The sequence below is a fragment of the Oncorhynchus nerka genome, linkage group LG14 (genome assembly GCF_034236695.1).
Source record: "Oncorhynchus nerka isolate Pitt River linkage group LG14, Oner_Uvic_2.0, whole genome shotgun sequence".
In the NCBI taxonomy this organism is placed as follows: domain Eukaryota; kingdom Metazoa; phylum Chordata; class Actinopteri; order Salmoniformes; family Salmonidae; genus Oncorhynchus; species Oncorhynchus nerka.
In genome coordinates, this window is record NC_088409.1 from 99,323,688 (window position 1) to 99,348,687 (window position 25,000).

The window sequence follows — 25,000 nt, forward strand, 5'->3', positions numbered from 1 at the left end:
GGGTCAACTAGGGGTCAACAGGGGGTCAACAGGGGTCAACAGGGGGTCAACTGGCAGTCAACAGGGGGTCAACAGGGGGTCAACTGGCAGTCAACAGGGGGTCAACAGGGGGTCAACTGGGGGTCAACAACAGGGGTCAACTGGGGTCAACAGGGGGTCAACAGGGGGTCAACTGGCAGTCAACAGGGGGTCAACTGGGGTCAACAGGGGGTCAACAGGAGGTCAACAGGGGGTCAACTGGCAGTCAACAGGGGGTCAACTGGGGGTCAACAGGAGGTCAACTGGGGGTCAACTAGGGGTCAACTGGGGGTCAACAGGATGAGCGTGTTGTTGTTTGTTTATAAGTGTATTGGAGTGTGTAAATACAGTGTCGATAGTTGTTTGACTGAGAAAGCAAGGATGAATAAGAAGAGTTTAAAATGAAGGATTAGGCCTGGTACCAATGTGTGTGTGTGTGTGTGTGTGTGTGTGTGTGTGTGTGTGTGTGTGTGTGTGTGTGTGTGTGTGTGTGTGTGTGTGTGTGTGTGTGTGTGTGTGTGTGTGTGTGTGTGTGTGTGTGTGTGTGTGTGTGTGGGTAAGTATAACCACAGTATCACTCTCTACCCTCGTTAGCAGGTTAGTAGCTAAACCACAAAGACCTCAGACAGATCGTCCGAAACAGCTTTGGTTTTATCTGCTCCCTCCTCAACACACACACACACACACACACACACACACACACACACACACACACACACACACACACACACACACACACAGAGAGCACAGGAACTTGGCCAACAACCAGGGATTTAAACACACACACGTCAACCATCAATAATGTGACATTGAAATGGTCATGACAGTGGAGAGGACAGAGAATGATGTGACATTGAAACGGTCGTGACAGTGGAGAGGACAGAGAATGATGTGACATTGAAATGGTCGTGACAGTGGAGAGGACAGAGAATGATGTGACATTGAAATGGTCGTGACAGTGGAGAGGACAGAGAATGATGTGACATTGAAATGGTCGTGACAGTGGAGAGGACAGAGAATGATGTGACATTGAAATGGTCGTGACAGTGGAGAGGACAGAGAATGATGTGACATTGAAATGGTCGTGACAGTGGAGAGGACAGAGAATGATGTGACATTGAAACGGTCGTGACAGTGGAGAGGACAGAGAATGATGTGACATTGAAACGGTCGTGACAGTGGAGAGGACAGAGAATGATGTGACATTGAAACGGTCGTGACAGTGGAGAGGACAGAGAATGATGTGACATTGAAACGGTCGTGACAGTGGAGAGGACAGAGAATGATGTGACATTGATAGAGTTTTCACAGAGGACATGTGGTGGTGTGGTGGTGTGTGTTGGTGTGTGTGTGTGTGTGGTGGTGTGTGTTGGTGTGTGTTGGTGTGTGGTGGTGTGTGTTGGTGTGTGTTGGTGTGTGTTGGTGTGTGTTGGTGTTGGTGTGTGTTGGTGTGTGTGTGTGTGTGTGTGGTGTGTGTTGGTGTGTGTTGGTGTGTGTTGGTGTGTGTGGTGTGTGTTGGTGTGTGTTGGTGTGTGTTGGTGTGTGGTGGTGTGTGTTGGTGTGTGTTGGTGTGTGTTGGTGTGTGTTGGTGTGTGTTGGTGTGTGGTGGTGTGTGTTGGTGTGTGTTGGTGTGTGGTGGTGTGTGTTGGTGTGTGTTGGTGTGTGTGTGTGTTGGTGTGTGTTGGTGTGTGTTGGTGTGTGTGTTGTGGTGGTGTGTTGGTGTGTGTTGGTGTGTGTGGTGGTGTGTGTTGGTGTGTGGTGGTGTGTGTTGGAAAGACAAGGTGTGTGTTGGTCACATGTACTGGTGTGACAGAAGCAGTGGGTGTGTGTAGGTGTGTGTTGGGTGTGTTGGTGTGTTCACCCCCACTGGTGTGTGTTGGTGTGTGTTGGTGTTCACCCCCACTGTGGTGTGTGTTGGTGTGTGTATTCACCCCCACTTGCGTGTGTTGGGTGTGTTGTGTGTGTTGGTGTGTTTGGTGTGTGGGGTGTGTGTTGTATTGGTGGTGTGTGTGGTGTGTGTTGGTGTGTGTATTCACCCCCACTGTGCGAAAGGTTGGTGTGTGGTGGTTCACCCCCACTGTGGTGGTGTGGTTGGTGTGTGTTGGTGTTGTTGGTGTGTGTTGGTGTGTGGTGGTGTGTGTATTCAAAGACAAGGGAACCCACATGTGGAGACAGAAAGGGGGTACAGGGGGTATTCACAGGGGTACTTGGGGTAAAGGGGGTACAGTATTCACCCCCCACTTGCCATTTTTCCTATTTTGATGCCTTATGATCTGGAATTTAGATATTATTCTTTTTTTGGGGGGGGTGTTTCATTTGATTTACACTACCACTTTGAAGATGCGAAATATTTTGTATTGTGAAACAAACAAGAAATAAGACACAGAAAACAGGAAACTAGAGTTCCAAAATCTGTGATTGATGGAAAAGACTAAATTGCAAAAAATACATTTTTTTATTTATTTAGGACACGGTTATTACTTGCCACCCAACTGAACTGACTCCAGCTCTTTGTTAAGTGTTGCCGTGATTTCACTTGCTGTGGTAGCTGATGTGTATAATGTTGAGTCATCAGTGTACATAGACACATAGGCTAGTAGTAGTAATGTAGTAGAGGTAGTAGTAGTGTAGTAGTAGTCTAGTTGTAGTTGTTGTTGTACTGTAGTAGTAGTAGTCATAGTAGTGTAGTAGTAGTTGTTATTGTTCTGTAGTAGTAGTAGTCGTAGTAGTGTAGTAGTAGTCTAGTTGTAGTTGTTGTTGTACTGTAGTAGTAGTAGTCATAGTAGTGTAGTAGTAGTAGTAGTTGTTATTGTTCTGTAGTAGTAGTAGTAGTAGTAGTCAGTAGTAGTTATGTAGTTGTAATAGTAGTAGTAGTCAGTAGTAGTTATGTAGCTGTAGTAGTAGTAGTTGCTGTTGTTATTGTTCTGTAGTAGTAGTAGTAGTAGTAGTAGTAGTAGTAGTAGTTGTAGTAGTAGTAGTAGTCAGTAGTAGTTATGTAGTTGTAATAGTAGTAGTAGTCAGTAGTAGTAGTAGTAGTTGTAGTAGTAGTAGTAGTCAGTAGTAGTTATGTAGTTGTAGTAGTAGTAGTAGTCAGTAGTAGTTATGTAGTTGTAGTAGTAGTAGTTGCTGTTGTTATTGTTCTGTAGTAGTAGTAGTAGTAGTTGTAGTAGCTAATTCCTGTTACTACTCACTGACAGCCCTGAGCACTGCAGATCAGTTTTACAACCAGGCATGGAATTTCAGGATTTTGGGCATTGGCCAGCGGGGTAGTAGACCGCAATTCCTAAAAGACGTTCCAAAATCTGCGATTGATGGAAAAGACTAAATTGCACCTGCATCTCGGGCTAATTTGGCACATTTTCAACTAGCCCAGTCTGAAAAGGTACAAGCAGGCTTAATTTCCATCCCTTCTGACACCCCATGTAGATAGTAGTCAGATCTACAGAAAGGGCCTACAGTAGCTAGCTTCCTGGAACACAGTGAGGATGGATGCTGAGTGGAGATTGAACTGAATGGGTTGTAGGGATCAAGGGTTGGTTTGTGGGGTTCGATCCTCTTTACTCAACTGCTCCAGTTCTTCACATGTTATCAGATTTACAGTGGCTTACGGAAGTCTTCACTCCCCCTTGGCATTTTTCCTGTTTTGTTGCCTTACAACCTGGAAGTAAAATAGCTCTTTGGAGGGTTTGTATCATTTGATTTACACAACATGCCTACCACCTTGAAGATGCAAAATATGTTTTATTGTGAAACAAAGAAAACTTGAGCATGCATAACTATTCACCCCCCCAAAAGTCAATACTTTGTAGAGCCACCTTCTGCAGCAATTACAGCTGCAAGTCTCTTGGGGTATGTCTCTATAAGCTTGGCACATCTAGCCACTGGGATTTTTGTCCATTCTTCAAGGCAAAACCGCTCCAGCTCCTTCAAGTTGGATGGGTTTCTCTGGTGAACAGCAATCATACCACAGATTCTCAATTGGTTTGAAGTCTGGGCTTTGACTAGGCCATTCCAAGACATTTAAATGTTTTCCCTTAAACCACTCGAGTGTTGCTTTAGCAGTATGCTTAGGGTCATTGTCCTGCTGGAAGGTGAACCTCCATCCCAGTCTCAAATCTGAAACAGGTTTCCTTCAAGAATTTCCCTGTATTTTGCACCATCCATCATTCCTTCCATTCTGACCAGTTTCCCTGCAGATGAAAAACACCCCAACAGCATGATGCTGCCACCACCATGCTTCACTGTGGGATGGTGTTCTCGGGGTGATGTGACGTGTTGGGTTTGCGCCAGACAGCATTTTTCTTGATGGCCAAAAAGGTCAATTTTAATCTCATCTAACCAGAGTACCTTCTTCCATATGTTTGGGGAGTTTCCCACATGCCTTTTGGCGAACACCAAACGTGTTTGCTTATTTTTTTTCTTTAAGCAATGGCTTTTTTGGCCACTCTTCCGCAAAGCCCAGCTCTGTGGAGTGTACGGCTGAAAGTGGTCCTATGGACAGATACTCCAATCTCCGCTGTGGAGCTTTGCAGCTCCTTCAGGGTTATCTTTGGTCGCTTGTTGCCTCTCTGATTAATGCCCTCCTTGCCCATGAGTTTTAATGGGCAGCCCTCTCTTGGCAGGTTTGTTGTGGTGCCATATTCTTTCCAATTTTTAATAATGGATTTAATGGTGCTCCGTGGGATGGTCAAAGTTGCTGATATTTTTTATAACCCAACCCTGATCTGTGCTTCTCCACAACTTTGTCCCTGACCTGTTTGGAGAGCTCCTTGGTCTTCATGGTGCCGCTTGCTTGGTGGTGCCCCTTGCTTAGTGGTGTTACAGACTCTGGGGCCTTTCAGAACACGTGTATACATACTGAGATCATGTGACAGATCATGTGACACTTAGATTGCACACAGATGGACTTTATAAAAACTAATAATGTGACTTCTGAAGGTAATTGATTGCACCAGATCTTGTTTAGGGGCTTCATATCAAATTTCAATTACAGGTTGTAAAGCAACAAAATAGGAAAAACGCCAAGGGGGATGAATACTTTTGCAAGGCACAGTATGGGGTTTGGTTCTACACAGAGGACAGTGTGAGGGGGGTCCCAGCTGGTTCTACACAGAGGACAGTGTTGGTGTCCCAGCTGGTCCTACACAGAGGACAGTGTTGGTATCCCAGCTGATTCTACACAGAGGACAGTGTGAGGGGGGTCCCAGCTGATTCTACACAGAGGACAGTGTGTGGGGGGTCCCAGCTGATTCTACACAGAGGACAGTGTGGGGGGGTCCCAGCTGATTCTACACAGAGGACAGTGTGGGGGGGGGGTCCCAGCTGATTCTACACAGAGGACAGTGTGGGGGGGGGGGGGGTCCCAGCTGATTCTACACAGAGGACAGTGTTGGTGTCCCAGCTGGTTCTACACAGAGGACAGTGTTGGTGTCCCAGCTGGTTCTACACAGAGGACAGTGTTGGTGTCCCAGCTGGTTCTACACAGAGGACAGTGTTGGTGTCCCAGCTGGTTCTACACAGAGGACAGTGTTGGTGTCCCAGCTGATTCTACACAGAGGACAGTGTTGGTGTCCCAGAGGACTGTTGTGTCCCAGCTGGTTCTACACAGGGACAGTGTTGGTGTCCCAGCTGGTTCTACACAGAGGACAGTGTTGGTGTCCCAGCTGATTCTACACAGAGGACAGTGTGGGGGGGGGTCCCAGCTGATTCTACACAGAGGACAGTGTGTGGGGGGGGTCCCAGCTGATTCTACACAGAGGACAGTGTTGGTGTCCCAGCTGATTCTACACAGAGGACAGTGTGTGTGTGGGGGGGGGGGTCCCAGCTGATTCTACACAGAGGACAGTGTGTGGGGGTCCCAGCTGAAATGCTATGGGAAACATTAGTAATGTGTCTGGTTAGTAGGAGCTGTTGGTTACCATAATAAAGAATATATTACGTGGAAAATAAAACACATTAGATAGAATGTTTCAATTATTTATGGAAAATAGAGTAAAGATTTAGTTGAATAAGAATTTATAGCATTTTGAAGATTTGAATATAGCCACATAATTTTTGTATTCCGTTTTATAAAACAGAACATGTGTTTTAAAGCAGCAACATCCATTTTTTTGGGACGTATAAATTAATGATATATACCCATTGATTCTTGTAAAAGCTTAGTCAAACTGTCATACCTCATCAGAACTGAAAACATGAACTTGTTTTACTTCAATGTTTGTAAACAAAGTAAATGTAAACAAACACTATAAAACCTAAAAAAAAACTGGTTAAAATGATCATTTATAATTCAGACAAACACACCTAGAAGTTTTGGAATTATAACAAGTCTGAACCCAGTCTAGTGATTGCCACCATTTTTCTCTTCGAGAAATACCGTGGATTTTGGCAACGAGGCCCTGTATCTACTTCCCCAGAGTCAGATGAACTTGAGGATAACATTGTTTATGTCTCTGTGTCCAGTACGAAGGAAGTTAGAGGTACTTACGCCAGCCAATGCTAACTAGCGTTTAGCGCGATAATCGGAAGTATTTTGGTATTTAACCTTTATTTAACGAGTCAGTTAATAAGAACAGATTCTTATGACGACCGACCTTTTGCCAACCTGGACAACCCTGGTGCATTGTACTCTGCCCTGTGGGACTCCCAATCACGGCCGGTTGTGATGCACCCTGGGATCAAACCCGGGTCTGTAGTGATGCCTCTAGCACTGAGGTGCATTGTACTCTGCTCTATGGGACTCCCAATCACGGCCGGTTGTGATGCACCCTGGGATCAAACCCGGGTCTGTAGTGATGCCTCTAGCACTGAGGTGCATTGTACTCCGCCCTATGGGACTCCCAATCACGGCCGGTTGTGATGCACCCTGGGATCAAACACGGGTCTGTAGTGACGCCTCTAGCACTGAGATGCATTGCCTTAGACAGCTGCGCCCCCCGGGAATATCTGCTAGCATGTTACCTCTAACTTCCCTCACACTGGACACAGAGACATACAAATGGTATCTACGAGTTCATCTGACTCAGGGGAAGAACATACAAATGGTATCTACGAGTTCATCTGACTCAGGGGAAGAACATAAAAATGGTATCTACGAGTTCATCTGACTCAGGGGGAAGAACATACAAATGGTATCTACGAGTTCATCTGACTCAGGGGAAGAACATAAAAATGGTATCTACGAGTTCATCTGACTCAGGGGAAGAACATACAAATGGTATCTACGAGTTCATCTGACTCAGGGGGAAGAACATACAAATGGTATCTACGAGTTCATCTGACTCAGGGGGAAGAACATTAAAATGGTATCTACGAGTTCATCTGACTCAGGGGAAGAACATTAAAATGGTATCTACGAGTTCATCTGACTCAGGGGAAGAACATAAAAATGGTATCTACGAGTTCATCTGACTCAGGGGGAAGAACATATAAATGGTATCTACGAGTTCATCTGACTCAGGGGAAGAACATAAAAATGGTATCTACGAGTTCATCTGACTCAGGGGGAAGAACATAAAAGGGATTCATTTCCAAAATCTCAAAGTATCCCTTTAAGCTCATCCAATGAATGTTAATATCACCGTGTGATATTTTCTATCACAGAAAAGCTGTCTTTAATTACATTATAGGGGAAAGTGAAAATAAGTGAAAAAATGCACAAGAATGTGAAAAGTTCAGAAATGATGAATGTCAACCTTCTGTCCAGAGAACACCTGTTGGTAATGTCTTGGTAGGGATAAAGGTGACAAGGTGGGGAACTTCAGGCAATGGAAGAGTCTCAGTATTAGAGGGGGATGTTTGAATTATGTAAAAAGGCAAATGTCTTAGGAAACGGGGGCTTTGTCGACTCCCTACTGCGGTTGCAATTCATTTCAGGTTTGATGAGACACATCAGCACAGTAAGAGCCTCATGGCTAGAAAGGATATGGATTTTGTCAAATTGACATTCAAAGTAGTTTTTTTTTTTGCACTTTAGCTAACCCTAACCGTAACCATTTTCCGAACCTTAACCTAATTCTCGTAACCTTCTAGGTTCACTTTCCTAACCTGCTACGTAAGATGTCCTAACCTGCTACGTAACTTGTCCTAACCTGCTACGTAACTTGTCCTAACCTGCTATGTAACTTGTCCTAACCTGCAACGTAAGATGTCCTAACCTGCTACGTAAGATGCCCTAACCTGCTACGTAAGATGTCCTAACCTGCTACGAAAAGTCAAATATGACAAAAGCTTTATATCCTTTCTAGCCAAAACCCCCATGTAACAGTTCTCTGTGATCTCCTCTGGAGAACTTGTCCAGGACAAGAAGAAGATGGAAGAACACTGTTCCACGAGTCTTGGAGTTACAGTAGATCTGTAGTACCAGGAAAAACACTCAAGGACCCCCCAAAGAAACTGTCAAAACTTTTCAATCCCTGCTAGTGGATGGATGATGTCCTTTACCGGGGACACTTAGAGGAAGTGACGCTATTGAATTCAATTATACTCTTTTGGCATGTATCCCAGGCTAAAATAACTGTATTAAGTGATCGGAAAGTTTTGTTGTTTTTTTCAGTGACTCCTTGAGTGCGAAATGAAATGCGTATTATTAACTACACACACACCACAGAAAAAAGAAAGACCTAGTCAGCTTGAATAAAAGAAAACTAAAAGAAAGGACAGAAGGAGAGAGAGAGGGAGAAGGAAAGAGAGAGAGAGAGAGAAATAAGGAAAGAGACAGAGAGAGAGACAGAGAGAGAGAGAGAGAGAGAGAGAGAGAGAGAGAGAGAGAGAGAGAAAGAGAGGGACAGAGAGAGAGATAGAGGAGACAGAGAGACAGACAGAGAGAGAGAGAGACAGAGAGAGACAGAGAGAGAGAGAGAGACTTATTTACCACGTTCTAGCTTCATATCTGAGAAAAGGGTAAAGGGGAAAGGAGGGGTATGTAAAGGGTAGAGGGCAGGGAGGAGGGGATGTAAAGGGTACAGGGCAGGGTGGAGGGGATGTAAAGGGTACAGGGCAGGGTGGAGGGGATGTAAAGGGTACAGGGCAGGGTGGAGGGGATGTAAAGGGTACAGGGCAGGGTGGAGGGGATGTAAAGGGTACAGGGCAGGGGAGGAGGGGATGTAAAGGGTGTAAAGGGTACAGGGCAGGGTGGAGGGGATGTAAAGGGTACAGGGCAGGGTGGAGGGGATGTAAAGGGTACAGGGCAGGGTGGAGGGGATGTAAAGGGTAGGGGAGGGCAGGGTGGAGGGGATGTAAAGGGTAGAGGGCAGGGTGGAGGGGATGTAAAGGGTACAGGGCAGGGTGGAGGGGATGTAAAGGGTACAGGGCAGGGTGGAGGGGGATGTAAAGGGTACAGGGCAGGGTAGAGGGGATGTAAAGGGTACAGGGCAGGGTAGAGGGGATGTAAAGGGTACAGGGCAGGGTGTAGGGTAGGGGATGTAAAGGGTACAGGGCAGAGTAGAGGGGATGTAAAGGGTAGAGGGCAGGGTGGAGGGGATGTAAAGGGTACAGGGCAGGGTGGAGGGGATGTAAAGGGTACAGGGCAGGGTGGAGGGGATGTAAAGGGTACAGGGCAGGGTGGAGGGGATGTAAAGGGTACAGGGCAGGGTGGAGGGGATGTAAAGGGTACAGGGCAGGGAGGAGTGGATGGTGGTGAGGAGAGGGACAAAGAGAGAGCCAAGGTGAGTCCAGTAGCTACAACAATTAAAGCCGTTGTCAGGGACGCGTGTACAGTTTCTATATAAACCGTCTTGAAGCACAGTGATTCATACAACAGCACCTTTATGAATCTCATACGGTTTCTACCTACTTTAGGACAGCCCATGAATACAGTAAATAAATACACACTAACACAAACTGTAACCGCAGTAAACACCTGTACGCAGCAGAAAGCACAGTGATTCACAGCGAGAAGCTACCCTGTAACTAGCCATGTAGCAGATCAGTTTGTGGTGTAACTAGCCATGTAGCAGATCAGTTTGTGTTGTTGCTACCCTGTAACTAGCCATGTAGCAGATCAGTTTGTGTTGTAACTAGCCATGTAGCAGATCAGTTTGTGTTGTTGCTACCCTGTAACTAGCCATGTAGCAGATCAGTTTGTGTTGTTGCTACCCTGTAACTAGCCATGTAGCAGATCAGTTTGTGTTGTTGCTACCCTGTAACTAGCCATGTAGCATATCAGTTTGTGTTGTTGCTACCCTGTAACTAGCCATGTAGCAGATCAGTTTGTGTTGTTGCTACCCTGTACCTAGCCATGTAGCAGATCAGTTTGTGTTGTAGCTAGCCTGTAACTAGCCATGTAGCAGATCAGTTTGTGTTGAAACTAGCCATGTAGCAGATCAGTTTGTGTTGTTGCTACCCTGTAACTAGCCATGTAGCAGATCAGTTTGTGTTGTTGCTACCCTGTAACTAGCCATGTAGCAGATCAGTTTGTGGTGATGCTACCCTGTAACTAGCCATGTAGCAGATCAGTTTGTGGTGATGCTACCCTGTAACTAGCCATGTAGCAGATCAGTTTGTGGTGTAACTAGCCATGTAGCAGATCAGTTTGTGGTGTAACTACCCTGTAACTAGCCATGTAGCAGATCAGTTTGTGGTGTAACTACCCTGTAACTAGCCATGTAGCAGATCAGTTTGTGTTGTAACTAGCCATGTAGCAGATCAGTTTGTGGTGTAACTACCCTGTAACTAGCCATGTAGCAGATCAGTTTGTGGTGTAACTACCCTGTAACTAGCCATGTAGCAGATCAGTTTGTGTTGTAACTACCCTGTAACTAGCCATGTAGCAGATCAGTTTGTGGTGTAACTACCCTGTAACTAGCCATGTAGCAGATCAGTTTGTGTTGTAACTAGCCATGTAGCAGATCAGTTTGTGTTGTTGCTACCCTGTAACTAGTCATGTAGCAGATCAGTTTGTGTTGTAGCTACCCTGTAACTAGCCATGTAGCAGATCAGTTTGTGGTGTTGCTACCCTGTAACTAGCCATGTAGCAGATCAGTTTGTGGTGTTGCTACCCTGTAACTAGCCATGTAGCAGATCAGTTTGTGTTGTTGCTACCCTGTAACTAGCCATGTAGCAGATCAGTTTGTGTTGTTGCTACCCTGTAACTAGCCATGTAGCAGATCAGTTTGTGGTGTTGCTACCCTGTAACTAGCCATGTAGCAGATCAGTTTGTGTTGTAACTAGCCATGTAGCAGATCAGTTTGTGTTCTAACTAGCCATGTAGCAGATCAGTTTGTGTTGTTGCTACCCTGTAACTAGCCATGTAGCAGATCAGTTTGTGTTGTAGCTACCCTGTAACTAGCCATGTAGCAGATCAGTTTGTGTTGTTGCTACCCTGTAACTAGCCATGTAGCAGATCAGTTTGTGTTGTAACTAGCCAAGTAGCAGATCAGTTTGTGTTGTAGCTACCCTGTAACTAGCCATGTAGCAGATCAGTTTGTGGTGTAACTACCCTGTAACTAGCCATGTAGCAGATCAGTTTGTGGTGTAACTAGCCATGTAGCAGATCAGTTTGTGTTGTAACTACCCTGTAACTAGCCATGTAGCAGATCAGTTTGTGGTGTTGCTACCCTGTAACTAGCCATGTAGCAGATCAGTTTGTGTTGTAACTACCCTGTAACTAGCCATGTAGCAGATCAGTTTGTGGTGTTGCTACCCTGTAACTAGCCATGTAGCAGATCAGTTTGTGTTGTAACTAGCCATGTAGCAGATCAGTTTGTGGTGTTGCTACCCTGTAACTAGCCATGTAGCAGATCAGTTTGTGGTGTTGCTACCCTGTAACTAGCCATGTAGCAGATCAGTTTGTGGTGTAACTACCCTGTAACTAGCCATGTAGCAGATCAGTTTGTGGTGTTGCTACCCTGTAACTAGCCATGTAGCAGATCAGTTTGTGGTGTAACTAGCCATGTAGCAGATCAGTTTGTGTTGTAGCTACCCTGTAACTAGCCATGTAGCAGATCAGTTTGTGGTGTAACTACCCTGTAACTAGCCATGTAGCAGATCAGTTTGTGGTGTAACTACCCTGTAACTAGCCATGTAGCAGATCAGTTTGTGGTGTAACTAGCCATGTAGCAGATCAGTTTGTGTTGTAACTAGCCATGTAGCAGATCAGTTTGTTCTGTAGCCAACTCATCTGTGGACTGTCTGGCAGTGTAGTGAGAGGGGATGTGTTACATTGAGCTGTTCAGGTGTCAGAGCTATCCTGGTGGTGAGGTGTTATCACCATACTCACTTGATCCCTCCTCTGACACCATACCAAGGCCCTCTGCCTTGTTCTGTCTCTCAAAGGCATTCAGGTCTAGAACGCTGCCAACAAACACACATTACAATCATTAACACACACAAACATTAGAATCATTAACACACACAAACATTAGAATCATTAACACACACAAACATTACAATCATTAACACACAAACATTACAATCATTAACACGCACACACATTAGAATCATTAACACACACAAACATTAGAATCATTAACACACAAACATTAGAATCATTAACACACAAACATTAGAATGAGAATCATTAACACACAAACATTAGAATCATTAACACACAAACATTAGAATCATTAACACACAAACATTAGAATCATTAACACACACAAACATTAGAATCATTAACACACACATGAGAATCATTAACACACAAACATTAGAATCATTAACACACACATGAGAATCATTAACACACAAACATTAGAATCATTAACACACAAACATTAGAATCATTAACACACAAACATTAGAATCATTAACACACACAAACATTATAATCATTAACACACACAAACATTAGAATCATTAACACACAAACATTAGAATCATTAACACGCACACACATTAGAATCATTAACACACACAAACATTAGAATCATTAACACACAAACATTAGAATCATTAACACACAAACATTAGAATCATTAACACACACATGAGAATCATTAACACACAAACATTAGAATCATTAACACACAAACATTAGAATCATTAACACACAAACATTAGAATCATTAACACACACAAACATTAGAATCATTAACACACACATGAGAATCATTAACACACAAACATTAGAATCATTAACACACACATGAGAATCATTAACACACAAACATTAGAATCATTAACACACAAACATTAGAATCATTAACACACAAACATTAGAATCATTAACACACACAAACATTATAATCATTAACACACACAAACATTAGAATCATTAACACACAAACATTAGAATCATTAGCACACACAAACATTAGAATCATTAACACACACACACATTAGAATCATTAACACACACAAACATTAGAATCATTAACACACACACACATTAGAATCATTAACACACAAACATTAGAATCATTAACACACAAACATTAGAATCATTAACACACACAAACATTAGAATCATTAACACACAAACATTAGAATCATTAACACACACAAACATTAGAATCATTAACACACACAAACATTAGAATCATTAACACACACACACATTAGAATCATTAACACACAAACATTAGAATCATTAACACACAAACATTAGAATCATTAGCACACACAAACATTAGAATCATTAACACACACACACATTAGAATCATTAACACACACAAACATTAGAATCATTAACACACACACACATTAGAATCATTAACACACAAACATTAGAATCATTAACACACAAACATTAGAATCATTAACACACACAAACATTACAATCATTAACACACAAACATTAGAATCATTAACACACAAACATTAGAATCATTAACACACACAAACATGAGAATCATTAACACACAAACATTCGAATCATTAACACACACATGAGAATCATTAACACACAAACATTAGAATCATTAACACACACATGAGAATCATTAACACACAAACATTAGAATCATTAACACACAAACATTAGAATCATTAACACACAAACATTAGAATCATTTACACACACAAACATTAGAATCATTAACACACAAACATTAGAATCATTAACACACACAAACATTATAATCATTAACACACACACACATTAGAATCATTAACACACAAACATTAGAATCATTAACACACAAACATTAGAATCATTAACACACACACACATTAGAATCATTAACACACAAACATTAGAATCATTAACACACAAACATTAGAATCATTAGCACACACAAACATTAGAATCATTAACACACACACACATTAGAATCATTAACACACACACACATTAGAATCATTAACACACAAACATTAGAATCATTAGCACACACAAACATTAGAATAATTAGCACACACAAACATTAGAATCATTAACACACACAAACATTAGAATCATTAACACACACACACATTAGAATCATTAACACACAAACATTAGAATCATTAACACACAAACATTAGAATCATTAGCACACACAAACATTAGAATCATTAACACACACAAACATTAGAATCATTAACACACACAAACATTAGAATCATTAACACACAAACATTAGAATCATTAGCACACACAAACATTAGAATCATTAACACACACACACATTAGAATCATTAACACACACAAACATTAGAATCATTAACACACAAACATTAGAATCATTAACACACAAACATTAGAATCATTAACACACACACACATTAGAATCATTAACACACAAACATTAGAATCATTAACACACAAACATTAGAATCATTAGCACACACAAACATTAGAATCATTAACACACAAACATTAGAATCATTAACACACACACACATTAGAATCATTAACACACAAACATTAGAATCATTAGCACACAAACATTAGAATCATCAACAAAAGAGTGATCAAATTGAGATCCTACATCTGTACAGCCAACACATCAGAGTCATTAACATCTAATGCATGTTAATTATTTGCAGGAAGCACAGATGATAACATGGATTTTAATGATAGCTGATGAGAGATTTGAGTCTAGGCTTAGAGCCATCCAATATTTGTTTTAAATCCACATTAAGTCACACATACCTGCAGGTACACATAACTAGATGTTTACAGACTGCCATACCTGCAGGTCTGCATCAGAGCCTGAATACTCAGGAAGAAGCCAACATCCTTTTTGTCCTTCAGGTAGTCCAGCATCCTCTACAATACAGAGAGAGAGAGAGACAGAGAGACAGAAAAAGAGAGACAGAGAGACAGAAAAAGAGAGACAGAGAGACAGAGAGAGAGACAGACAGAGAGACAGACAGAGAGACAGAGAGAGAGACAGAGACAGAGAGAGACAGAGAGACAGACAGACAGAGAGACAGACAGAGAGACAGAGAGAGAGAGAGAAAAAGAGAGACAGAGAGACAGACAGAGAGACAGAGAGACAGAGAGAGACAGAGAGACAGAGACAGAGACAGAGAGAGAGAGAGAGAGAGAGAGAGAGACAGAGAGACAGAGAGAGAGAGAGAGAGAGAGAGAGACAGAGAGACAGACAGAGAAAATGCGTTAGAGTTTAACAGGTTCTTAAAACGTAACATTTTTTCCCACTGCCAACAAGAGGGGTGTGAAAACATTGAACAGTTCGGAGACACATGGGTTGTGACGTGAGGGTTTGTTACTATTTAAATATCCATCTGGACATTTCCCACCTGGGACATATTCAAGAGAATTTGGAAAGTATTCAGGTCCCCTTTGACCTTTTCCACATTTTGTTACGTTACAGCCTGATTCTAAAATGTATTAAATGATTTTAAACCTGGCTACGGTGAAGCATGGTGGTGGTGGCAGCATCATGCCGTGGGGATGTTTGTAAGTGGCAGCGACTGGGAGACTCGTCAGAATCGAGGGAAAGATGAACGGAGCAAAGTACAGAGAGATCCTTCATGAAAACCTAATCCAGAGCGCTCAGGACCTCAGACTGGGGTTAAAGTTCACCTTCTACTAACAGGACAATGACCCTAAGCACACAGCCAAAACAACACAGGAGTGGCTTCGGGACAAGTCTCTGAATGTCCTTGAGTGGCCCAGCCAGAGCCCGGACTTGAACCTGATCGAACATCTCTGGAGAGACCTGAAAAATAGCAGCCATCCAACCTGACAGAACTTGAGAGGATCTGCAGAGAAGAATGGGAGAAACTCCCCAAATACAGGTGTGCCAAGCTTGTAGCGTCAAACCCAAGAAGACTCCATGCTGTAATCGCTGCCAAAGGTGCTTCAACAAAGTACTGAGTAAAGGGTCTGAATACTTATGGAAATGTGATATTTCCGTTAATTATTTTTAATACATTTGCAAAACATTTAAAAAACATTATGGGGTATTGTGGGGTATTGTGATGTCATTACGGGGTATTGTGATGTCATTATGGGGTATTGTGATGTCATTATGGGGTATTTTGATGTCATTATGGGGTATTGTGATGTCATTACGGGGTATTGTGATGTCATTATGGGGTATTGTGATGTCATTATGGGGTATTGTGATGTCATTATGGGGTATTGTGATGTCATTATGGGGTATTGTGATGTCATTATGGGGTATTGTGATGTCATTATGGGGTATTGTGATGTCATTACGGGGTATTGTGATGTCATTATGGGGTATTGTGATGTCATTATGGGGTATTGTGATGTCATTATGGGGTATTGTGATGTCATTACGGGGTATTGTGATGTCATTACGGGGTATTGTGATGTCATTACGGGGTATTGTGATGTCATTACGGGGTATTGTGATGTCATTACGGGGTATTGTGTGTAGATTGATGAGTAAAAAAAGCAACTGAATCTATTTTTAGAATAAAGCTGATAACGGAACAAAATGGGGAAAATGTCAAAGGGTCTGAATACTTTCTGATGCCCTGTATGTGACCGGACCTTCTGAAATAGTACCCTGGTCTAATACAACAGAGGTAGTTTTAGTTAGTACCCATGGTCTAATACAACAGAGGTAGTTTTAGTTAGTACCCCTGGTCTAGTACAACAGAGGTAGTTTTAGTTAGTACCCCTGGTCTAATACAACAGAGGTAGTTTTAGTTAGTACCCATGGTCTAGTACAACAGAGGTAGTTTTAGTTAGTACCCCTGGTCTAGTACAACAGAGGTAGTTTTAGTTAGTACCCATGGTCTAGTACAACAGAGGTAGTTTTAGTTAGTACCCCTGGTCTAGTACAACAGAGGTAGTTTTAGTTAGTACCCCTGGTCTAATACAACAGAGGTAGTTTTAGTTAGTACCCATGGTCTAATACAACAGAGGTAGTTTTAGTTAGTACCCCTGGTCTAGTACAACAGAGGTAGTTTTAGTTAGTACCCCTGGTCTAATACAACAGAGGTAGTTTTAGTTAGTACCCATGGTCTAGTACAACAGAGGTAGTTTTAGTTAGTACCCCTGGTCTAATACAACAGAGGTAGTTTTAGTTAGTACCCATGGTGTAGTAGAACAGAGGTAGTTTTAGTTAGTACCCCTGGTCTAGTACAACAGAGGTAGTTTTAGTTAGTACCCCTGGTCTAGTACAACAGAGGTAGTTTTAGTTAGTACCCATGGTCTAATACATGGTTAGGATGAGTTGTACAGCAGGGGTAGTTTTAATTAGTACCCCTGGTCTAGTTCTAGTTAGTTAGGATGAGTTGTACAGCAGGGGTAGTTTTAGTTAGTACAACAGGGGTAGTTTTAGTTAGTACAACAGGGGTAGTTTTAGTTAGTAAAACAGGGGTAGTTTTAGTTAGTAAAACAGGGGTAGTTTTAGTTAGTAAAACAGGGGTAGTTTTAGTTAGTAAAACAGGGGTAGTTTTAATTAGTACAACAGGGGTAGTTTTAGTTAGTACAACAGGGGTAGTTTTAGTTAGTACAACAGGGGTCGGCAACCTGAGTTTAAACCTCTTTTGCTTTCAACTGTCCAGGTAAACCAGGTAAACCAGGTAAACCAGGTAGATGACAATCAGGCAGAACTCACCTGTTGTACGGCACAGTTGCCTGTGTTGAGGATTGAGATGCCCAGCTTCAGGGTGGAGGACACCATCGCCCCAGTCTCACCTGAGACAGAGAGATCAAATGTAGTGTACACACTGACAACAGCCCTCTAATGTAGTGTACACGCTGCCAACAGCCCTCTAATGTAGTGTACACACTGCCAACAGCCCTCTAATGTAGTGTACACACTGCCAACAGCCCTCTAATGTAGTGTACATACTGACAACAGCCCTCTAATGTAGTGTACACACTGACAACAGCCCTCTAATGTAGTGTACATACTGCCAACAGCCCTCTAATGTAGTGTACATACTGCCAACAGCCCTCTAATGTAGTGTGCATACTGCCAACAGCCCTCTAATGTAGTGTACACACTGCCAACAGCCCTCTAATGTAGTGTACATACTGACAACAGCCCTCTAATGTAGTGTACACACTGACAACAGCCCTCTAATGTAGTGTACATACTGCCAACAGCCCTCTAATGTAGTGTACACACTGCCAACAGCCCTCTAATGTAGTGTACATACTGCCAACAGCCCTCTAATGTAGTGTACACACTGCCAACAGCCCTCTAATGTAGTGTACACACTGCCAACAGCCCTCTAATGTAGTGTACATACTGCCAACAGCCCTCTAATGTAGTGTACACACTGCCAACAGCCCTCTAATGTAGTGTACACACTGACAACAGCCCTCTAATGTAGTGTACACACTGCCAACAGCCCTCTAATGTAGTGTACACACTGACAACAGCCCTCTAATGTCGTGTACATACTGCCAACAGCCCTCTAATGTAGTGTACATACTGCCAACAGCCCTCTAATGTAGTGTACATACTGCCAACAGCCCTCTAATGTAGTGTACATACTGCCAACAGCCCTCTAATGTAGTGTACATACTGCCAACAGCCCTCTAATGTAGTGTACATACTGCCAACAGCCCTCTAATGTAGTGTACATACTGCCAACAGCCCTCTAATGTAGTGTACATACTGCCAACAGCCCTCTAATGTAGTGTACATACTGCCAACAGCCCTCTAATGTAGTGTACATACTGCCAACAGCCCTCTAATGTAGTGTACATACTGCCAACAGCCCTCTAATGTAGTGTACACACTGCCAACAGCCCTCTAATGTAGTGTACATACTGCCAACAGCCCTCTAATGTAGTGTACATACTGCCAACAGCCCTCTAATGTAGTGTACACACTGCCAACAGCCCTCTAATGTAGTGTACACACTGCCAACAGCCCTCTAATGTAGTGTACACACTGCCAACAGCCCTCTAATGTAGTGTACATACTGCCAACAGCCCTCTAATGTAGTGTACATACAACAGCCCTATAATGTAGTGTACACACTGCCAACAGCCCTCTAATGTAGTGTACACACTGCCAACAGCCCTCTAATGTAGTGTACATACAACAGCCCTATAATGTAGTGTACACACTGCCAACAGCCCTCTAATGTAGTGTACATACTGCCAACAGCCCTCTAATGTAGTGTACACACTGCCAACAGCCCTCTAATGTAGTGTACATACTGCCAACAGCCCTCTAATGTAGTGTACATACAACAGCCCTATAATGTAGTGTACACACTGCCAACAGCCCTCTAATGTAGTGTACACACTGCCAACAGCCCTATAATGTAGTGTACATACTGCCAACAGCCCTCTAATGTAGTGTACACACTGCCAACAGCCCTCTAATGTAGTGTACACACTGCCAACAGCCCTCTAATGTAGTGTACATACAACAGCCCTATAATGTAGTGTACACACTGCCAACAGCCCTCTAATGTAGTGTACATACTGCCAACAGCCCTCTAATGTAGTGTACATACAACAGCCCTATAATGTAGTGTACATACTGCCAACAGCCCTCTAATGTAGTGTACACACTGCCAACAGCCCTCTAATGTAGTGTACATACTGCCAACAGCCCTCTAATGTAGTGTACATACTGCCAACAGCCCTCTAATGTAGTGTACACACTGCCAACAGCCCTCTAATGTAGTGTACACACTGCCAACAGCCCTCTAATGTAGTGTACATACTGCCAACAGCCCTCTAATGTAGTGTACACACTGACAACAGCCCTCTAATGTAGTGTACACACTGCCAACAGCCCTCTAATGTAGTGTACATACAACAGCCCTATAATGTAGTGTACACACTGCCAACAGCCCTCTAATGTAGTGTACATACTGCCAACAGCCCTCTAATGTAGTGTACACACTGCCAACAGCCCTCTAATGTAGTGTACATACTGCCAACAGCCCTCTAATGTAGTGTACATACAACAGCCCTATAATGTAGTGTACACACTGCCAACAGCCCTCTAATGTAGTGTACACACTGCCAACAGCCCTATAATGTAGTGTACATACTGCCAACAGCCCTCTAATGTAGTGTACACACTGCCAACAGCCCTCTAATGTAGTGTACATACTGCCAACAGCCCTCTAATGTAGTGTACATACAACAGCCCTATAATGTAGTGTACACACTGCCAACAGCCCTCTAATGTAGTGTACATACTGCCAACAGCCCTCTAATGTAGTGTACATACAACAGCCCTATAATGTAGTGTACACACTGCCAACAGCCCTCTAATGTAGTGTACATACTGCCAACAGCCCTCTAATGTAGTGTACATACAACAGCCCTATAATGTAGTGTACATACTGCCAACAGCCCTCTAATGTAGTGTACATACTGCCAACAGCCCTCTAATGTAGTGTACATACTGCCAACAGCCCTCTAATGTAGTGTACATACTGCCAACAGCCCTCTAATGTAGTGTACATACAACAGCCCTATAATGTAGTGTACACACTGCCAACAGCCCTCTAATGTAGTGTACATACTGCCAACAGCCCTCTAATGTAGTGTACATACAACAGCCCTCTAATGTAGTGTACACACTGCCAACAGCCCTCTAATGTAGTGTACATACTGCCAACAGTCCTCCACAGGCCCAAAGTACTGTTATTATCCTCATCATCTTTACAAACAGGTGCTAATAGAAGTCTGGGACTCTGTTGATACAACTCTGGGATCTGTTCTGGGTAAGTGAGTCTGTTCTGGGTCTGTTCTGGGTTAGTCGGTCTGTTCTGGGTCTGGTCTGGGTAAGTGGGTCTATTCTGGGTCTGGTCTGGGTAAGTGGGTCTGTTCTGGGTCTGGTCTGGGTAAGTGGGTCTGTTCTGGGTCTGGTCTGGGTAAGTGGGTCTATTCTGGGTCTGGTCTGGGTAAGTGGGTCTGTTCTGGGTTAGGGTGTGTGTCTGGGTCTGTTCTGGGTCTGGTCTGGGTAAGTGGGTCTGGTCTGGGTAAGTGGGTCTGTTCTGGGTCTGGTCTGGGTAAGTGGGTCTGTTCTGGGTCTGGGTAAGTGGGTCTGTTCTGGGTTAGGGTCTGGGTCTGGGTAAGTGGGTCTGTTCTGGGTTAGGGTCTGGGTCTGGGTAAGTGGGTCTGTTCTGGGTTAGGGTGTGTGTCTGGGTCTGTTCTGGGTCTGGGTAAGTGGGTCTGTTCTGGGTTAGGGTGTGTGTCTGGGTCTGTTCTGGGTCTGGGTAAGTGGGTTTGTTCTGGGTTAGGGTGTGTGTCTGGGTCTGTTCTGGGTCTGGGTAAGTGGGTCTGTTCTGGGTTAGGGTCTAGGTCTGGGTAAGTGGGTCTGTTCTGGGTTAGGGTGTGTGTCTGGGTCTGTTCTGGGTCTGGGTAAGTGGGTCTGTTCTGGGTTAGGGTGTGTGTGTCTGGGTCTGAGCCCTGTACCTCTGCAGGCACTGATCATCTGCAGCACCATCTCTGCAGCTCCTCTGTTGTGGAGACGTGACTGCTGATACAGGAGCCTCTGCTTCTCCATCTCCCTCTCCTGAGAGACAGACAGACAGGAGAGAGGTTGTAACTCTGTCGACCAGGTCTGTCTCCCGCACTCTCTCTCGGCTCTCTCACACAGCACGCACGGACACACACACACACACACACACACACACACACACACACACACACACACACACACACACACACACACACACACACACACACACACACACACACACTTCCATTCAGACAGAGTTTATTAGTGATAATAGTTATTATCCTTCTTACAGAACAAATCGTTTTATTTTGTCTATGTTCCTGTTTGGTTGTCTTTCATTGCACCATTTTCGTGCACTGAAGAAACACAGAGTATTATTATATTCCAAAACAGAGACACACACACACACACACTCAGCAGTCAAGCTAAGGAATGCACAAATCAGTCCACCAAAGTAGGCTTTAGATAAGCAGGTCTTGTAATTGTGTGAGGAATAGAGGGATAGATAGAGAGATGGAACGGACAGAGAGACTGGAAGAGAAGACTGTGTTCGACACCGGGGGAGTTGTGTGAGAGAGTAACCGGCTCTGCTGCCCCCCCCCCCCCTGCATCCCATCATACCATCTCAGTCTGGGTCACTTCAAAGGCCTCCTCCTCTTCCCCTTCCTCCTCCTCACCGATGTGGCAACTCTGGAGAGAGAAGGGGAGAGAAAGAGAGAGAGGGGAGAAGGGAGAGGGGGAGAAGTGAGGAGGGGAAGGGGGGGAGAAGTGAGAGGGGAAGGGAGAAGTGAGAGGGGAGAAGTGAGAGGGGAGAAGTGAGAGGGGGAGAAGTGAGAGGGGGAGAAGTGAGAGGGGAGAAGGGAGAGGGGGAGAAGTGAGAGGGGGAAGGGAGAGGGGAGAAGTAAGAGGGGAGAAGGGAGGGGAGAAGGAGGGAGGGGGGGAGAAGGGGGAGAGGGGGAGAAGTGAGAGGGGGAGAAGGAGAGGGGAGAAGTGAGGGGGAGAAGTGAGGGGGGAGAAGTGAGAGGGAGGGGAGAGGGGGGGAAGGGAGGAGAAGTGAGGGGTGGAGAAGTGAGGGGGAGAAGGAGAGGCGGAGAAGGGAGAAGGGAGAAGTGAGAGGGAGAAGGGAGGGGGAGAGGGGAGAAGTGAGAGAGAGGGAGGAGAAGGGAGAGGGGGAGAAGTGAGAGGGGTGGAGAAGGGAGAGGGGGAGAAGTGAGAGAGGGAGAAGGGAGAGGGGGAGAAGGGAGAGGGGAGAAGGGAGAGGGGGAGAAGTGAGAGGGGAGAAGTGAGAGGGGGAGAAGGGAGGGGGGAGAAGGGAGGGAGGAGAAGGAGAGGGGAAGAAGGGAGAGGGAGAGAAGGGAGAGAGGGAGAAGGGAGAGGGGAGGGGGAGAGTGAGGGGGAGAAGTGAGGGGGGAGAAGGGGAGAGGGAGAAGTGGGGAGAGGGAGAGGGGGAGGGGAGAGGAGAGGGAGGGGGAGAAGGAGGAGGAGAAGTGAGAGGGGAGATGTGAGGGGGGAGAAGGAGGGGGAGAAGTGAGAGGGGAGAAGTGAGGGGGGAGAAGTGAGGGGGAGAAGTGAGAGGGGGAGAAGTGAGGGGGAGAAGGGAGGGGGGAGAAGTGAGGGGAGAAGAGAGGGGAGAAGTGAGGGGGAGAAGGAGAGGGGAGAAGGGAGAGGGGAGAAGAGAGGGGAGAAGTGAGAGGGGAGAAGAAGGAGAAGGGAGAGGGGAGAAGTGAGGGGGGAGAAGGAGAGGGGAGAAGTGAGGGGGGAGAAGTGAGGGGGAGAAGGGAGGAAGTGAGGGGGGGAGAAGGGAGAGGGGAGAGAAGGGAGAGGGGAGAAGGGGGGGGAGAAGGGAGGGGAGAAGAGAGGGGAGAAGGAGAGGGGAGAAGAGGGGGAGAAGTGAGAGATGGGAGAAGGAGAGGGGGAGAGGGAGAGGGGAGAAGGAGAGGGGGAGAAGGGAGAGGGGGAGAAGTGAGGGGGGGAGAAGGAGAGGGAAGTGGGAGAAGGGATAGGGGAGAAGTGAGGGAGAGGGAGGGAGAAGGGAGAGGGGAGAAGTGAGAGGGGGAGAGGGGGAGAAGGGGGAGAGGGAGAAGGGAGAGGGGGAGAAGGGAGAAGGGAGATGGGAGAAGGGAGAGGGGAGAAGGGAGAAGGGAGGGGGAGAAGTGAGAGGGAGAAGTGAGAGGGGGAGAAGTGAGAGGGGGAGAAGTGAGAGGGGGAGAAGGGATAGGGGAGAAGTGAGGGGGAGAAGTGAGGGGAGAGGGGGAGAAGTGAGGGGGAGAGTGAGGGGGAGAAGTGAGGGGGAGAAGGGGGAGGGGGAGAAGTGAGAGGGGGAGAAGTGAGGGGGAGAAGTGAGAAGGGGGAGAAGGGGAGAGGGGAGAAGGAGAGGGGGAGAAGTGAGAGGGGGAGAAGGAGAGGGGAGAAGGAGAGGGGAGAAGTGGGGGGGGAGAAGGGAGAGGGGGAGAGAGAGGGGGAGAAGTGAGAGGGGAGAAGGGAGAGGGAGAAGGGAGGGGGAGAAGGGAGAGAGAGGGGAGAAGGAGGGGGAGAGAAGTGAGAGGGGGGAGAAGTGAGAGGGGAGAAGGGATAGGGGAGAAGTGAGGGGTGGAGAAGTGAGGGGGAGAAGGGATCGGGGGAGAAGTGAGAGAGGGAGAAGGGAGAGGGGAGAAGTGAGAGGGGAAGAAGGGAGAGGGGGAGGGGGAGAGAAGGGAGAGGGGAGAAGTGAGAGGGGAGTTGGGAGAGGGGAGAAGTGAGGGGAAGGTGAGAGGGGAAGAAGAGAGGGGAGAAGGAGGGGGGAGAAGGGAGAGGGGGAGAAGTGAGGGGGGAGAAGTGAGGGGAGAGGGGAGAAGGGAGAGGGAGAAGGGGAGAAGGAGAGGGAGAGGGGAGAAGGGAGAGAGGGGGGAGAAGGGAGGGGAGAAGGGAGAGGGGAGAAGAAGGGGAGGGGAGAAGTGAGAGGGGGAGAAGTGAGAGGGGGAGAAGGGAGAGGGGGAGAAGGGGGAGAGGGGAGAAGGGAGAGGGGGAGAAGGGAGAGGGGAGAAGGGAGGGGGGAGAAGTGAGAGGGGGAGAAGGGGAGAGGGGAGAGGGGGAGAAGTGAGAGGGGGAAGGAGGGGAGAAGTGAGAGGGGGAGAAGTGAGGGGGGGAGAGGGAGGGGGAGAAGGGAGAGGGGAGAAGTAGGGGGAGAAGTGAGGGGGAGAAGTGAGGGGGAGAAGGGGGAGAAGGGATAGGGGGAGAAGTGAGGGGG

The 25,000-nt window shown here is 45.4% G+C and overlaps 1 protein-coding gene across 1 annotated transcript in view; it reads right to left on the minus strand.

Annotated features, from left to right (window-relative positions):
- The window catches only part of ryr1b (ryanodine receptor 1b (skeletal)), a 287,373-nt gene that overhangs the window by 67,914 nt on the left and 194,459 nt on the right, over window positions 1-25,000 (minus strand). The window contains 5 exon segments of the mRNA XM_065027242.1: window positions 12,236-12,309; window positions 15,073-15,149; window positions 17,944-18,023; window positions 21,729-21,828; window positions 22,396-22,464. Coding sequence (XP_064883314.1) covers window positions 12,236-12,309; window positions 15,073-15,149; window positions 17,944-18,023; window positions 21,729-21,828; window positions 22,396-22,464 — 400 coding nt within the window.